We start from the raw sequence: 18699 nt of genomic DNA, 5'->3' as shown, positions 1-18699 counted from the left end.
GGAGGAGAGAGATTTGATATCACAGTACAGAAACAACAAGAAGTTAAACATAAGAAGACAAGTGCAATTGGATTTGTCATATTAAAGTGACATTAATTTGAGATGGCTTCATAAATCAAATCTAAAATAATTAGTTTTCAAATTTTACAAATAAAAATTATCATGTCCGCTTTATAATCTTTGAACAAGCTAGATTGCCCGAGAATGGATGGATTTTTTGAACTCGACAGTTCTTAACCTCCAGACATGGCAAGGTTAAGAATAAAATAGCGTGACAAGTGGATTATAAATATGTAACACGAAGTAAAAATTTAAGAAATAATCTATCTTGCCTTGCTTTAAGAATTTAAAGTTTTAAAGAAAGAAAAATGGAATGCTACTTTGAGCATTGTAATCTTTTTAGCTATGTACATGATTATATTTATTTTGTGTAACTAGTTATACCGATTGATTAATGGATTTTCTTATTAGTTAGCAGATTTGCATTTTAGTAATAACATAGTAGCGTAACAGATAAGGCAATAACAAAAATAAGTTACCTCTGAATTTTGCTTATATTATAGCCGAGATATAATAAACCCATTTATAAGAAAAATTTTAATATCGTCCGTCATTTCAGTCAACACTTTTTATGCACTGCAAATGAAAATATCTATCAAAGAACTTCAAGTAATCAATTAGCATTAAAACATACTGTATTTTGCATATTTTAGGACTATACTCATAATGTTAAACAAAATTGGAAAGTAAAATATAGAAAAACTAGAACAAATATAATGAAAATCAAATAAAACAAAACGCTTAGTAATCTGGCAAACATTATATCAAAGGACAGTTGGGTTGAAAAACGTGAATGTTTAATAGAAGCTAACTTTTAAAAAAGTCATTTTTGCAATGAATCCTATGTTAATGACACAAAATATTATGATACCAAATTTTTCAAAAAATGATAAACTATAAAAAAATAGTACAAAATAAAAATTCAGGATTCAAACTTTTACGACGCGTAAAAGACACTGAAATCTGCATTTTGCGACATTTCTTTCCTCCATTTCACTTTTCTCCCTTCAAGCTCTCTTATAGAACGGCGTTAGATCGGACTGTAAGAATGAGTGGATTAGTCTACTATGTGTATAAAATGAAATGGAAATAAAGGCATCCACCTCGTTCACCAGTTCCGTGACATTATAGCTCTATTAAAAAAGTAAATGTGCAGTTCATACATCTAAATTTTGCGATATTATAATTTAACTTTTTTTTTCCATCTTGAAAACTGCATAAGTTTAAACAGAATCCTTCTTTAACAATGTACAATAACTTCTTTAACTTTTTCTTTAAAAGGAAGCAATTAAATATTTGATGAGATAAGGAAAACCGTTTGGATATCAGGGTAACAATAGTCTATTATTGGAAATAAAACATAAATAAATATATATTTTTTTAATTTCCAAAATGGAAAAAAAATTATTAAATTAGTATCATTTAAAATACAATATTTTTAATTTTAAAACGGTATAAAATTCAATTTTGTGCAATAATATTTTCGGAAATTCTAGCAGAAAACGCTAAAAACTCATTTAATTTTAATTAATTAAGATTTCATTTAAAATTTTTAAAAAATCGCTCCTAGGTGCATATTTCCATTCTACAAAATATATATGTGCAAAATTTAGTAACTGTTGGTCGAACGGTCTGGCCTGTTGAACGCCAACACATAGACATACACATTTATTTTTATTATTAGTATAAGTAGCACTTCATAAATATCATTTTATCTTAAATTTCAAAGAAAAAAACTATATTTTCTAAAAATTGAACATATAACGAAAGAAGGTGATTTATTTTTTTTTCTCACTAAGGTTTGCGCTATAAAGCTTGCTTTATAGCGCAAACCTTAGATCCTTACACAATTCTAAAATCTGCTTGTCTACATAAAGTCTCAGAAAAATGCTCACCTTTTCCATAAACTACAACTTCAACCACTAAGCATCCAAAAATAAATATCTCAAATAGAAGAAAAGGCATTTCAGGCAAAGCTTTAAAATATGCCAGGGCCGAAAACCACCTCTCAAAGAAATCTTTAAACGTTGCTCTGGCCTTTTTGTAACGTATCATAAATAAAATTAATAACATCGAAGCTATGCAGTCCCGGATTCGTAATCTCTATCATCAATTCCCTTTAAACTTTCTCAAGTCAAAATGACATTCGACACCCTTCATTAAGCTCGAAAGGAGCATTCGTGCTCTGGTTGAATTTATGACGTTTTAAAGCTCAAAGGTGAGACGTGAAAAAGAACCCGGAGACTTTTCCTCTTTTCAAACACAACTGAGGCTTTCACTGAGCCGCCCGATCTCCACAAAAGGTGGAATAAAATACCTCTGTGGGTTCGTAAAGATTTTTATTCAGTTGGTGGTGTTTCTGTAAGAAAGTGATTGGGGTGTCTAGGTTAGGGGTTAAGTTAGATTTATTAAAAATTAACAATAACGTGAAATGCTTTTTATTCAAAGCTTTATTTCATCAACGTTAATGACATAATTTGGCAATATTCGAGACAGTAAACTGTTATTTATATTTATTGAGTATTATAGTGGAATTAAACTTAAAATTTATAAATGAATGTACTTCTAAGCGTTTCGTAATTATAGAAACTATTCCAAACAGTCACGCAATTTTCATTTAAAAAACAATTTCTTTACATAAAATGCTAATAACTTAAAAGAAAATTTCTATATTTGTCCAATATGATATTGTGCCTAATTTTGGTTTTAATTGGTCAAAAAAATAAAAGTACCCATGCATTAATTCAAGTAATTTTCGGCATTCCGGGCGCAAGCGAAAGGTAGTCATATAATTTAGACCTGCGTCAAAAAATCACCACCAAGACTTGTGCCAACTTGCATATAAATCTAGCGCTGCAATTTTATTTTTTTTCGGCGACGTTAGTTTTTGGTTAGCAGATCTAAATTATTTTGCGACTTAGTTTTTAATTAATTAAAATTTTTTAAAACATTGCGCCGTGTTGCACATTTTGAACAGTAGAACGCCAAACGCTTTCATCTTTGTGCACAAATGCAGTTGTGGATACTAAATAAATAATAACATACACAAATATCACGAAAAGTAAAACAAAGAATTAACCTAAAATAAATCACTAACATGTTGATAAAATTAATAATTTGCTGAGATGGGAAGTTCGAGAGTAATTATTTTATATGGATTTAGACAATAGTCTTTCTTTTCTCAACAGAATACATAAAACACTGTGATAACAAATTTTGATTAATGATTGAGTATAAACTATAAATTTTTATAAACAATTGAGTAATTTGATTTACGAACATCATTAATTCATGTTATAGTAATTCTTTAAAATTATGAAGAGACTTTCTAGACATCCTATAAAGGAAAAAAAAGCTTCTTATAAATAATTTATTTTATAAAATTTTAATTTTAAAAGTTTAAAAAAAGAAGATTAAATTTTTCAGGAATTTAAATTCCAATACTTTAAATTACAAATTTCAGAAATATTTAAGTTGATACGGTTTTTTTTTATTATTATTTTTTTTTTGTTGTTTAATTCTAAGCTTTTATTAATCTTTCTATTTTTGCTTTAAGTTTAAAAAAATTGTTGGAAAGTCATAAATAATCAAAAAATGTCCTCAAATTCGATTAAACTTATGTTTTCGTTAGCAAAAAAAAAAAAAAAAAAAAAAAAAAATTATGTCCGCTTATTTATAAATTATCACCCATTTTTTCCATTAATCTTTTACAATGCAAGCACAATTATATTTAGATCCTTACATATTTTCTTCAGTATAATTTATTATAAATTGACTAAAACTGAAATAGTATGTATGAAAGGTAATACTGAAAAATTGGAAAAATTAATGTACATTTTAATAATTAATAATAATTTAATTAATTAATAATTTAATAATTAATAATAATTTAACTAATTAATAATTTAAAAATTAATAACTTAATAATTAATAATAATTTAATTAATTAATAATTTAATAATAATACATTTAATAATTTGAATGATATAATATCTACATAAAGATAACAATTTTTTTTTCTCAGAGGTGCATAAAATCCCTAAATATTTATTGGACACTAATTGTATTCATATTCTTATATATTTACTTTAATTTAATTTATTATAAACAAAACTGAAATAGTAAGTATTAAAAAATAGAAACATAGCTCAATAATATTTTGCCAATCGAATTTCTTCCTATATAAAAAAAAGCCTCATGTGAAATGTATAAATTCCACTGGCTGGAAACCAAAATGTCTTACTCAGGGCTCCCAAAGTGATCAATTATAGTTCTGTGACATAATTCCATTGCTATTATCGTGGTTACGGAACTATTATCTCTGATATACACAGAGAAATATTCATACAATGTTTTATATAAGCTATTAATCAAACTAATAAATACAATTGATTATGAAAGAAATTGATGAGCTGCCGTTGCCATAAGAATAATAATTATGCCAAAAGTTAGTTTTTTTCCCACTTACAAAAGTTATTTGCGTTCTTTACTAACGAGGGGCATTTTTGCAATAAAGTTATAATTGATGGTTTTAATAGAAAAAAAACTGCACTTCTCTTGAATACTTTCCGTTTTTTTATATTAAGTGAAAAAAAATAACTTCTTTTCAACAGTTACTCCATTAAATATTACTGTATTTTGCATATAATGGATTTTACTTAATCAGTATGTAGTCATTTACATTTAAAAGCATTGATATATTTTTTCATAAATATTTATTGCCAGTTAGGCTTCAATTTTCCACTGATGAATTCTGACATGATTATGGTTATTAATCTTCTCCGTAAACATTGATGTGAATAAATTCCTGCTTAAAATTTTACGATTCCTTTAATGATGTTTCTCGGATACACAAATAGCACAAACTTATCATCATGGTTTGATAGTAAAAGATTTGAGTCAAAAGTAATTAGATACACTACAGTAAAAAATATTTAAAATCGTTGATGAGATAAATGATTCCAAATATCTGTGAATAATTTTCTGTTTTCATGTTTTACAATTAGGAATAAATTGCTGCTTTTCTTAATTCTTAATGGATTGCTGCATAAGTTCTTTCTGATTTAAGCTGTAACATTTTGTATATCTTTGAAAAGAAGTGAATGCAGCAGGCAAGGATATGCTATATTAGTTTTCCAGGTAAAGGTAGTATTGATGTTTTATGATAGCAATAACTTCCATGTTTAACTGTTTAAATGCTGGATCACTGCTCCCCTGCTCAAAGCTCAAAAGTCTATTAGTTAGGATTAAATGAATCGTTTAGAGGTATTTTGCTTGTGTTCCTCTTTTCTGCTAATTCTCATTGAAGCAACATACCGGGAGATTATTTTTTAAAAAAATCCATTCCGATCTCGCACTGGGGCCGTGGTGGCCTGGGGGTGAGGTCTTGGTTTCGGAACCGAAGGGCTTAAGGTTCGAGAGCCAATTCCACCGAAGAACCATGGTTTGAGCAGGTGTGGTGCACGTTAAATTTGTTTGGGCTAAGCGCCCTTCCGCAGGTGTGGTGCAGAAATTTGAAAAAGAAGGTATTAGTTCATGTCTACCTCATCATCTGACCGCGGTTACGTCCCTAAATAGGCTTAGTGTTACTTTAAAATGGTATGTTAATATAACTGAAATACTTACACTGATACAGCAAGATTGTAAGGCCTCCCTGAAACGAGCTGTGGAGAATATGGATGCGGAAACAAAATTACAATGCAAAAAAAGAAAGAAAGAAACGTTATAACTGTACTAAATTCCACAAAATGAACAAAGATAAGGGGCAAAGATCTTAGAACAAATTTAGAAAACAAATCCAGTGTCAAAGAACAGATGATCAAGTTTGCAACATTATCAGATTAAAATAAGAAAATACTAAAAATCATTAAAAAAAAATCCAATACATTAAAGCATAGATTATGAATCAAAATGTCTAATTTTAAAGTGTTAAAAAGAAAACAAAAATCCCATAAATATCAAAGATATTAAAGCTACAATCCTTCGAGAAACCTCTCTCACTCAGAGATCTCTTCGTAGATATTATTGAAAATCCTAAAACTTTCTTTCCGATTACTCTCATTATTAATTAAAATTTTAAGCCAGGTGATTTTGCTTGAGTTTGTAGGTCTACTTAAATGGTATTCTCCAAACTCAATTAAAACTGTGGTGATGTTGAAACTTCAAGTACAGAGTGATGTGCAGACAATATTGAAACGATCTACGTATGAAAAAAAATGGATATGGCAAGTTAAAAAATATATAACATATTTTAGATTTAATATATAGCATATTTATGCATTGGCAGAAAGAGAGCATTGCCTAGAAATTCGAAATATGTAGCATCGACTGCGGCTGGAGATAAGTTTTGAAATGATGATTAAACCTGGATACTTCATAAATTATGTCCTCACAACTAAAAAATAATTGATAGAATCCATATCTAAACTAGCGTTTTCGAAATTGCATGACCACTCTCTGTTTATTATTATTATTATTATTACATGATAATGTGTGATCCAGATAACCAGGGGAGTAGTCAATCCAAAGCTTTTTTCGCGAACTCCATAATAAACGTGTCATGCCAGTGAACGCCTTATCTGGCATTGGCGTACAATAGTTACAAAATATTAACCTTTAACATGAAATTACCATTTTTACTGAATCTATCATATCATCCTTGGCTAGTCATTTGGTGATTAAACCCTGGCACCGTGTTAATAACACCCGAAAATCGAATTTGTGTTTTAGATACATTTTTTCTCACTCAATTGGAATAAAGATTTGACATACAACTGTACTTTTAATCGCGAATTCTCCTACCAAATTTCATATATTTAAGTCATTGCGTTTTTGAATTGTAGCGTTTCCTTATTTCAGAAAGTACAGACCGACAGACAATCCATCCGTTGTCAGATTTGATTCAAAATTTAATAGGAGTCTAAACTTTAGATTTTAAATCTGTGCACCGAATTTTTTCTATCTAACTCTCTTCGTTTTGCAATTATCATGTTAACGTATATTTGAACAGGCGGATAAATGCACTTTCTCTGAACAGATTTTACATAAAATGTGTTAGAAATCTGCAAATTAGGTGTAAAGACCATATACTAAATTTAATCCGTCTAGCTCAAAATGTTTTTGAGTTATGTTTTTCACTGACAGACAGACAGAGGGACATTTTCCAAAAATGTATTTTTCGATCTCAGGGAGGTTTAAAATATGAAAATTCCTCAAAATCTCGAGTTCGAATTTTTTTGACGATTTCTATACTTTCTCAGTACTGCATAAAACGAGAAAGTATAGAAAAGCACATTATAGTCTTCTGCAAAAAAATAGTCATCTGAATGAATGCTCTAAAAATATACATCTAAAGAAGTTAATGTTTGTGTTTTATGTAATATACATGATATTATCAGATGAATGCAGCTAAATCAATCGATTATATCAAACGTCTATTGCTAGCAGTGCATCAGAATACTAATTCCAAAGTTTGTGACCTATTATCTTAAATCATTATAGAATCCCATTCCTTAAAAATTACCAAATCATTTGTTACTTTCAAAACATACATCATATTGCAGAAGCTTTATTGAAAATGGTTGACACTACAGTAACCCAACTTAAAACCTTCCGTATTGTAATTCCGTAACCAACCTATTGTATTACATTCCCTACAGAATCATTTAAATGGATAAAATGATACGTGATCTAGAATAAAAAATCGTAAATGAAATGTTATTTTTTTAAATATAAAAATCCTCATTTTTATAATAATATTTAGGAACTTGTAGATTAATAGAAATAAAATACTGAAACTGTTTTTGTTTTTTATCAAAATCGTTTTCATTTTTTTTATAAAAAAAATTTTAAAACACAATGATATTCGTAAATTTTATGCAACAGTCAGAATGTATTAATTAATATCGTCAATATAGAAAAAAATAAGAACAGTAGTTATTAGATGAGAACGAGACTTCACTAAAAATATTATCTCTTTTTCTCTCATCTAGATTTATTTTATCTCTCATTTAGCTTCTTTTTTTTTTTTTTTTAATGACATCTGTATTAGCAATTTTTTTTCTTTTCTTTTGATTTAAAACTTTTAATATCTGAAAGAACATTTTATGACTGAAAGTGAAATCTTTTATGGTTTAAATTTTATGACGGAAATATATTTTACGATTTTAACATTCATATTATGAAATTTTGCAGTTTGAATCATGCCTAATCTACTTTCACTTGTATACAATGAATCTGGTGTGTGAATTGAATAAAATAATTTTTTTTTTCAGTTTGAAAATTGTAACTAACTTATTTACATGAATTAAAAATTAGAAAAATAATAATGTGAATAAATTTCACATTCTTTTATTCATTTTGTATTCTAACTTACGGCTTTTTGTTTTTATTAATTCTATATATTCTAACTTTTAAATCGACATTTAAGAAATAGTCCTAGAACTCAACGCAAATCAGTTGCGAAAAAAACTAAAATAACAATTTTAATTTTAATAATTTAGAATTTATTTCAGAAAAATAAAATAAAATACAATAAATTCACAATTTTAAATTTTTCTATAGATAACATATAAAATATTAATAATGAAGTGAAATCAGTTTCTTTGTTTAAGAAAATAATCAAACCTCCAGTACAGAATGAGGAAATCATGGAAAAGTTAGCGACAAATTGCAATTCAAAAAAGAGTATACCATTTAAAACAATCTTTATTCAAATACGAATCAAAGTAAGGTAAATACATTTTAATTTATCGTCAAATAATTAACCAAACGTTGTGTAAAATAAATAATAATAAATTAAGATTTGGGTTCTAAAACATTTTTTGTGAACTTATACTGAATTTGTCTTTTGAAATTTTAGAATGATTTCTAACTTTTTGTCATTCATATTAAATATTTATAGGCAACCTCTCTTCAAGTGAATTTTGGTGTTGTGAATTCCCGATTATTCGCAGAATTGGGTGACACGGAAACAGTTTAGGTCATTTTTAAAATGGCCAAACAAGGACGCAAAACAACACGAAAAGGTTTTTGAACAATTGTTATTTGCTGTCTAAACAAAATTAAGCCTTCTAGGGGCCATTAGGCAATTCAAACCTTGGGGTTCCTTTTATCCAGCAAATATGCAAATTTCAAATTTGAATATTTTGTTTATCGATCTTAATTTAATTTTCATAAAAGCAGTTTTAAGTAGTCATTTTTAGCAAGCTGAAATAATAAAAAGCAAAATTACAAATCACTTTCTAAAACGCTCGTTTCAACATATCGCGTATAAAAAATACATTATTGAAATTTAAAAGTAATTTTAATGAAATACTTTTTTTAAAATGCCAAAAATTTTCTTAATACTATCTAAATAATAAGAACAAACACGTTTTAGAAATATAAAATAACAAATAAAACTTGTAATTAGTAATTAAATAAGAACATTATTAAAACAACGTTCCAAAGCAGATTTAAACAGTACTGTTTGAATGATTTCGATTCTTATATTTAAATAAAAACACTGAATTCAACAGCTTTCAAAATACCGCAAAAAAATCTCGAGGGCAATGCGCTCCCTAAATTTATGAGGGCTCTTGACAATTGCTGATTTTGCTTATTTAATAAACGGACCCTATTTAAATTTTGGAACTTAAAATACTATAATGACTTGAGAAATAACAGATTTTTGTATTAATTTGTGCACATATTTATTCGTTTATCTTTGTGTGTGTGTGTGTGTGTGTGTGTGTGTGTGTGTGTGTGTGTGTGTGTGTGTGTGTGTGTGTGTGTGTGTGTGTGTGTGTGTGTGTGTGTGTGTGTGTGTGTGCGTGCGTGCGTGCGTGCGTGCGTGTTTACGAACTAACAACTGCAGTGCATTAAGCGTTTACTGCATTTTAAAACAATATCAAATAACCTTTTATGTTACTGCGTTGCATTAACGAGGATTAAAGGACAACTATTTATTTTTTGTATTCACAGAATATACTTTTCCTGCATTCCGGTTTTTCAATAATTAGTTTTTTGGACATTTTCTCCATTTCCTCACATCTTCCTTCTTGTCATTTCTTGACATCTTAGAGAGTGCATTCCACAAGTTGAAATCCAATATATTAAGACTTTTTCCTCAAAAATATTTCATTCATTTTACATAAGCCACCAAAAATCAATTTTTCTTGCATTTTCGACAGATTTTGACATGAGAGAATTCCATTTTTCTTCACAAAAAGCATTAAAAAAAAGGGAACGAAACTAAATTAGATTGCTGCAGAATAGCTCCTCTTAACCCCTATGGCGTCCCGCTATTACCTGAAACGAGGAAGGTAATGATGGACAACCTTTTGACCTTTCAACCCCCTCCCTCCCCCCCCAAGGCCCCTTTTTGTGCAAACTCCATCCTTTGTAGTAACATCGCCCTTCCCTTCACCAAACTATTTCATAGCAAAGGAAAATATATGCCAGTTGATACATTGTCCCTACTTAGCGTCTTTGAAAACTCCGGGGGGAACAAGGTTTTCCTTCATATTTTTATTGAGTCGGGGATTAAGTCTTTTGAATTGACTTACATCCGCAAAAGAACCTACCGAAATTCGACTCGTGGAAATTGTGTAGGTCTGTTTTCGTATTCGGTCAAACATAAAGACGCAGTTGACTGACAAGCTCTGACAACTTCGGTTTAGAAGGTTGTCCATTGAAAAGACGGATTTGTTCGTCTTCAATAATCCCTGCCTGAAGAATAAATAGGGAGTTCAGCGGAACGTTAGCTGTCACATGTGCTTAAAGTTTAATCGAAATTGTATTATTGGCTCTATTTTGTACCAGTTTCGGCAATCTGTTATGACTTGTGTCGCTGTTCGTTTCTGAATTATGTGTGTATGTCGTTACGCATTCTTTCATGCCATGAGCTACAATAAATCAAAAATCAAAAATTTAAAAATCGATGAACTAACAATATTTAAATCAAAGAAATCAGCAGTTCACTGAGTTTAATTCCCGATAAATTTTCTTTTTCAGGTAATAGGTTGATTGATACAACATGCATATTGACTTTTACATACATTTTTTTTTTTTTTTTGCAAATGCAAATATAACAACGTGTATAATTTTATATTCTGTGTATAACTAAATTATTGCTCCTGTATATGGTGATTCATATCAATCTAATCTAAGTGACATTTCTATAAAAACTATAACTTGTTACTTCATGATGTATACTTGATATATACTTGTTACTTTTTATGTATAAACCGAAACTTGTAGATTTTTAATATTCTTCTGATACATCTCTCTTTTTCTATTTTAACTTTTAGCAAATAGCCGAAAGAAATTTCAAATTTAGATTCATACCGACTCATAGCAAAACTAGGGTAAGGATATAATTGGATTCTTTCACCTCAAGCGGTCATCAGTGGCTTGACAAATGTAGATGGCAACCAAGCCATTATAATATTTTTTTTCCACCATAATCATATTATTGGACTTTAAAAACTGATATAAATGTATTAACGTTTCGTTTTTGTGCCATCACCGAACATACATTGATGTAGTAAATCATCGAAACAAGTTTTAAAAAAAGTGTAATAATAAATAAATCTGTATTCAATGGCATTTTTTTTTTTTTCATAAACACAGATTTTTTTTTATTTGACTGCAGCTATTAATTTAGAGAAAAATATCTCCCCAACAGTTGCTCGCGTTCTCTCTAGTAAACGTACTTTCGTATTTTTAATCACATGCTACTGGCCAACAACATTTTTTTATGCTCGTGCAAATGAACTATTTCAATTACTGTCCATATATTTAAGTTTTGTGAAAACTCAAATTCGAATTCATTTCAAATTTCGATTCAAAACGTCGAAAAAAAATGTTTTAAAAATGTAACCCAATTTACAAATTTGCGATTTTAAAATTTAAATGACAGCAAGTGAAACAAACCGTAATTAACTAAACACTCTCAGTTAAATGATATAAATAATATAAACGACATTAGAAAATAAATAACCAAATATCATGTTTCTTATTTACCACCTGCCGTCTTTATTCGGGAAGTTTCACCTAAAAACCAGGCACTCAATACCAGTAGGCTTTGGCGATCAACTGGTTCACCGGAATTCATGGTTGTATTTCATTTCTATCAAATTCTTCAGAAATAACTACATGCCTATGGTTTCTCCAAATTGTCAGGCATTAAAGCTGAGTTATTTTAACTGTTTTACTTCTGTTCATCGTATACATGAAACTTCGTAATTGAGATAGTAACATAACGATATTAAAAATGTAAATGCCCTTTTTATTTATGTTATAACTTTTATGATACTGTGACGAAACAAGAATCACACGATTCAATATATGATAAAATAACGAAAACAGTCTGAATAGGGCAACAATGTAAGATATTGTCGGAAATTAAACAAAAAAAAATTTAATTGCCAAAATTCAGTAAAAGCTCACACGATAATTAAATTGATATCATTAAAACGACAACAATTTAAAATTTAGCAACGGTGTAAAATTCGTTTTTGTGAAATAATATTTTTGGAGGTTATTGCTCAAAAATGCCAAAAATCTATTAACATTTAATTAATTAAAATTATTAAAACTTTTAAAAAAATCGCTCCGAAGTACGCATTTTCATTATTCAAGATATACATGTGCCAAATTTGATAGCTGTAGATCAAATGTTTGTCCTGTAGACCGCCAAAGCACACGCAAATACAAAGTAGAAAACATATTTATCTTTATTATAAATAGAGATGAAGTTATAAATTTAGCTCAAAAAATCTACTACCTATATAAAATGTTTTATAAAGTCTTTTTATTTAAAACAATAACTTCCCTGTTGTGCAAAGGAATATATATATATATAAAGATGTCAGTACGATTATTAAGCATGAAATTGTTCGCGATTCGTCAAATTCTGATACCTAATTAAAAAGATCCCTAACATCTTTCTGGAATTTGTTTCTGAAAAATGTTGGTACTAATTGGGATTTTCATTTCTTAAAGATCAAAAATTTTCTAATTTGAAAAAAAAAAAAAAAATGTGGCAAAGCTATCCTTGAAACGAGTTGCGATCGATTCCTTGAAAAGAGAATAAAAAAATTCCCAAGGCTTCATTTTAACCCTATCGCAAAATATATTTTAAATATGATGCCAAAACAAATAAAACTAAGTAAAATACATTAATCAAACTATATTCCTTACATAATAATAGTTTTCATACCCAAGCGTTTACTAATATAAACTGAGGAAAACTGTGTGTTAACACCAACAGTGTTAGGAAGAAAAATAGCATAAGATAATATATTTCGAGTCTTGATTAAATCATTAAAAATGTCGTTAAGTTGTCCAAGAGCTACGCTCTCAGAATTTAGTATTGGGATTAACTAGTTACAAAAAAAGGAAGAAATACAAAAACACGGGCGAGGGACGTTCTTTACATGTTAATAACGGGAAGTTACGCACAGTTAAATAAATTAGTAGGAAAATGAAGAAAAAAAAAGACACTCAAGAGAAAAAAAACAAGGTATAAACCATTCTATGCATAGAGACAAACTTATCTTAATATTTAAAAAAACCATTTTGGCTGTGTATGTATGTCCCCTCCTTTCCTAATCAACTGAGTTGAATTTAATCAAATTTTGTACATTTTTTGTGTGTGTTTTATATAATAAGTGTGCAAAATTTGGTTCAATTCGAATATTTTCAACTTTTCAAAGCTCAAAAATTGACTAAATATTCAATTAATTAGAAACCAACGGAAATGTTATCTTCTTTAAACTTTAAACTACTCAACCACTATTTTTTTATTTTTTTTTTTTTTATTTATTTTTTTTACTTTAATACATTTTTAATGATGCTTTTATTTTTCTTAATATAATGCATTTTATAATTCAATAATGCTTAATATAAGCCAATTCCTCAAATGAAGTCAGTCTTTCTTATACTATAACATTCGTAAATAAAATTTGCATAGTTATACAACAAACGACGATTTTTAAAAATCAGCTGTCTGGGATTTTCAAAAATCGTCTTGTTGATATTGTAATTTTAGTTAAATGCAGACGATAAAAATATTAGACAATGAAAGAATATTGCATATTATGATATTTTATTCAAAAATATTTTTTACGTTAAAAATATTATACATGAAAATGTTTAAATTCTAAACAAAGCTGATTATAACAGCTTTGAAATATATACATATGAAATCAAATATCAAGACAGTAATTTAATTACTTCATAAAATGAATCAACTCTTATCATCTTCTTTCCTAAGAACAATGCAATGAAATGGTAGAAAAATTGAAAGAATCGATAAGTTCTAAATATATAAAGAGTTTTGAATCAGTAAAATTTGTATTAGAGATCGCGTATGAATAAAATATAATATTTTTATAAAAAGTCATTTAAAGGAGAAAATTTTCAATGAATTCGATGCAAATTCTGTACCAGATTTCAAAAATATTTTCATTTTTTTTTATTTGTCGAATGGATAGATTCATACAATCTGTAATAAGTTTCAATCGTTTTAGCATATAAAAATAATAAACAAAGTATATTGACTTTTAATTGGCAACAAATGCACATCTAAATTAATTCAGTGATTGTTGATGAGTTGAGAGCGAGCCACGGTGGCTTAGTAATGTTGCAAATGTCACTCAATGGTGCATAAATCTCATTTTGAACTATTTATTCCAATTAAAGTAAGTTTATCTACAATAAACGAATATATATTATCTACAGTAAGAGAATTTTTATAGGTGTAATTTATGAGAACTCAGGGCCTTCTATCCTTCGTTTTCATAACCTGTCATACAATGCAATTAACACCGCGTTTACATCCGTTCAGGAAACGCTCAACAGCACCAGCTGGTAAAGCAGAAATCTGTAACAGGTGGTAAAATCTCTGTTTAGATAAGAAAAATCGCATATTCCAAGTCCGTCCGTATCTAAACTCCATCTTGTATCAAAAATTCCATTTGTCAAATTTTCTCCAGCTGATACAATAAGGAAATTCGGTAAAGAGTATTTATGCCCAGATGGCATCCTCATCATTTGACCACGATTCATATCTACGAGGTCCACCTCAAAATAACCTTCATATAAGGGTAAATCTAAAAAATTTAACTCTGAAAAATGGGTCTAATACTTAAGAAAAGTTCATGTTATACTTACCTTCACTTCAGTTTCAGTTCAGATACCTCTGAACATCTGCTTAAAATTCAGATGGGGTATTTTTTTTTTTTAATTCTGCTGGATTTCGTGATAAATATTCTCATCTAAATTAACTACAATACACCCCCCCCCCTCCCGAGTACACGACCTAATGTGGCGGAAGGGCAGGTCGGATAATGAAAAAGCCGGATAGGCCAAAGTTCTATAAACTCATTTCTTTGCTCCCTAATACCAGAAGACGAAGTTTTTAAACCAAAACTCAATGATATAATAAGTACTATCTCACTTCTTATTGAGTACTAAGCCTTCCATTTATCTCAAGTCCCTTAGAATGTGAAACACGTCCGCGTCCCGATGAATCATAGAAGCAGTTGTCGGTAACGTGCTGAGTTAAAATAGAATTCTCTGTACTGGTAGTTAATACGTTTATATACTGCACTGCACGTTTCAAGAAATTAATTTCTCTTTTTAATTTTATTATCCTCTTAAGTGTTCATACCACAAAAATAAAGCATCAACTTCTTTATGCTTACCTTTCAGCATGGTTTTTCTTGTTTTTATTCCAATTGCAGTGTGAGGTTACACTTGAAAAGTGGTGTACTTGTGAAAAGTTTTATACTTTTCAATTTCTGTTCGATTATTTTTTTCCAGTCCCTCTTATTTCTTTTCCCAACTCCTAACTCCGAAGTTATATTTTTTGCTGTTACACAAGAGTCTAGTCTCTATATAACGCTAACACTGACAAAACAACGAACAACACACAGAACGCTGCTCTTTTCTTCTCACAACTTGTGTTTTGCACACGACACGTAGGAGGATCGTCGCAGACGCCCGCTTCCAATGCCTTTACAATATTGCCAATGCAGCGCCTTGCTTTCCACATTTAATTACGAGAGAAAAAAAAATTGGCCGGAGGATACGGAAACCGGGTGGTCGCGAATCGGATACTCGGGAGTGTATATAATATTTATTTCAATAAACTGAATAATTTGTATAAAATTACATTTCTTCTCCCTCCTTCTTGCAGGCAGTCCTCAATACAGTGCAGACAGAGTGCAAGTGCCACGGAGTTTCAGGCTCTTGCACCATGAAGACATGTTGGAACACACTGCCCCCTTTCGGCAAAACCGGAGACTATTTAATGCGCAGGTACCACGAAGCCAAAAGAGTGTTCGCCCGCTGGGGAACAAACACCAAATACACCCTCGCCCAACTGCGGCGGAACAGGCCCTTGTACTTAAGGACTCGAAACACAAAGAGGCCGCACAGGAAGCCCAGGCCGAGGGACCTGGTGTACCTGGATAAGTCTCCCAATTACTGCGAGGCGGATCCTCTGAAAGGATCGCCCGGCACCGCGGGCAGGCACTGCAACAGAACTTCCAAAGGCACGGACGGTTGTGATCTTATGTGCTGCGGCAGAGGTTATAACACACACCAGTACGAGAGGACTGCTCAGTGCAACTGCAAATTCCACTGGTGTTGTTACGTCGATTGCCAACTGTGTACAGAAAGGACAGAGATATACTCCTGCAAGTGATTTGCGGACATTTCTTGTGGTGCTTCCTGAGTTAGGAGAGAAATGGACATAAAAATGTGGGAGTCATCAGGCTTGGAACAGAAAGAAGCCGGAAGTGTAAAAAGCCTTAAGGCTGTTCATGTGTATATTTGAAAAGTAATTACTGTTAATGTGTGAATAATTTAATGAAATGCTTGTCTTCTGACTTTGCAACTTTGTAGTCATACACCATCATACAGAATTGATTCAAAAATTATGTTTGATTCAGATTCAATTCTTAAAAATATATCTGAAAATAAATTACAAAAAATTACAAATCAGTGGAAGTGTTTCCCCTTCAATTTGTTTGATATACTTACGCGTAATGAATAGTTTCACTTCAGCGAAGAAAATCGAATAGATACATTTTGAACGTCTCCCTATTGACTGATTGAGTTCAAAATTTGATAGAGAATTGCGAATTTGGTTCAAGTCTACATATCAGATTTCACTTTTCTTGCTAACTGCGTTCTTAAATAACAGCAATTCACTTTCTCACGAATCAAAAGACAGTGGACACTAAAAATTTCGCAAATTTGTTTGGATCAACGATTCTTTTGAGAGGATCATATGACAGATTTCAACTGCCAATCTTTTGCGTTTTTTGAGCTATAGAGATCAGATTTGTCTTTGATAGATTTCATCCCAAATTGATAGGGATCAACGATTTTGATGTAAATACCGTATGTAAAATTTCATTTTTGTAAATCTTATTATTTTTTAGTTATCGTGTTATAAATATAATTCCAAATAAAACATATAATTTTCCAGACATATAAATATAATTCCAAAACTTTATTTTTCAATATGATCTAAATTGTGGAAACTCATGCAAATTTTGAGAACAAATTCTTTGATGAATACAGTATTCTCTTTATTTTCAAGGAAATAAATACTTATACTGATTGTAGAAGTTGTAATTATAATCGTTTATAATCTGGGAATGCAATTTATTATTCTTTTTTTTATAATAATATTCACAATAAATTAATTTTATAACAAATATCGGCCACCCTGGTGGGTACACAAAAAGGTGCGGGATCTGGCTCCTCCCATCGATGACGGGACGTACTTCCTTCTGGAAGGGTTGTACCGTGGCCGGTGATGGCCCTTAGGACTCAACCACAGTTCCCGTCAATGTTCTGTTGCGGCGGTTCGGTCATTCATTTTTTTTTTTTTTTTTTTTTTTTTTATCCATGTGTTTGGGCGGGTCGGAGAGTCAGTGATATGACTTATAACAAATATCGTAGGTTAGCTAAAATGTACCAAAATATTTAAAAACTTTAACATTAAATTTTTCAAATCTGTGCTAATGTTTTTTAAAGAGTTGCAAAATGCTAATTAATCTCGATGCATTTCAATAACTTATGAGACATCAATGCAACAAAATAATGTATGAGAAGCTACACATAATACGTATGTATTGAGCTAGAAATAGTCAACTGACTAAATCATAATATTGAATAAATCACTAGTTTTATACAAGAAATAACCATGAATGAAAATTAAAAACTTCAGTACATTTAATGAAACAAGAATGCATTCTGTAAATGCATAATAAGCATTTTATTAAGAAGCTTATATAAGCTCTATACGAGGAGATATTTAATCCCCTTTTGATATAGATCTGGTAATTTCTTTCTACCCAGATATGATCTAAAGTTTGCAGAATACACGACGGATAAAACAATAATCAGTCTAAAATTTTCAATAAGTGTTCAATAACTTTCATAAAATATATCTTAGCAAATGTCTGGAAATACATATTTACTTACGTAGTTCCAGACATTTTTTAGCAAGTATATAACAACACGATACGATAGTTTACTTTGTGGTAATGGTTACCACAACACCGTGAATGAGAGAAGGAATACGAGAATGAGAAGGAAAAGGGTTGCATCTTTCTTTTTCCAATTTTTTTAGTT

General features: G+C 29.9%; 1 protein-coding gene across 1 annotated transcript in view; it reads left to right on the top strand.

The window, feature by feature from the left end:
• Nucleotides 1-17920, top strand: part of LOC129968641 (protein Wnt-7b-like) — a 193363-nt gene extending 175443 nt beyond the window's left edge. The window contains exon 4 of the mRNA XM_056082736.1: nt 16247-17920. Coding sequence (XP_055938711.1) covers nt 16247-16756 — 510 coding nt within the window. The 3' untranslated portion in view covers nt 16757-17920. The remainder of the gene's footprint in view (nt 1-16246) is intronic.
• The last annotated feature ends 779 nt before the right edge of the window (nt 17921-18699 follow it).

The sequence above is a fragment of the Argiope bruennichi genome, chromosome 5 (genome assembly GCF_947563725.1).
Source record: "Argiope bruennichi chromosome 5, qqArgBrue1.1, whole genome shotgun sequence".
Classification (NCBI taxonomy): Eukaryota; Metazoa; Arthropoda; class Arachnida; order Araneae; family Araneidae; genus Argiope; species Argiope bruennichi.
The sequence above is the reverse complement of the archived record's forward strand: the minus strand, read 5'-3'. Positions and strand labels throughout refer to the sequence as shown.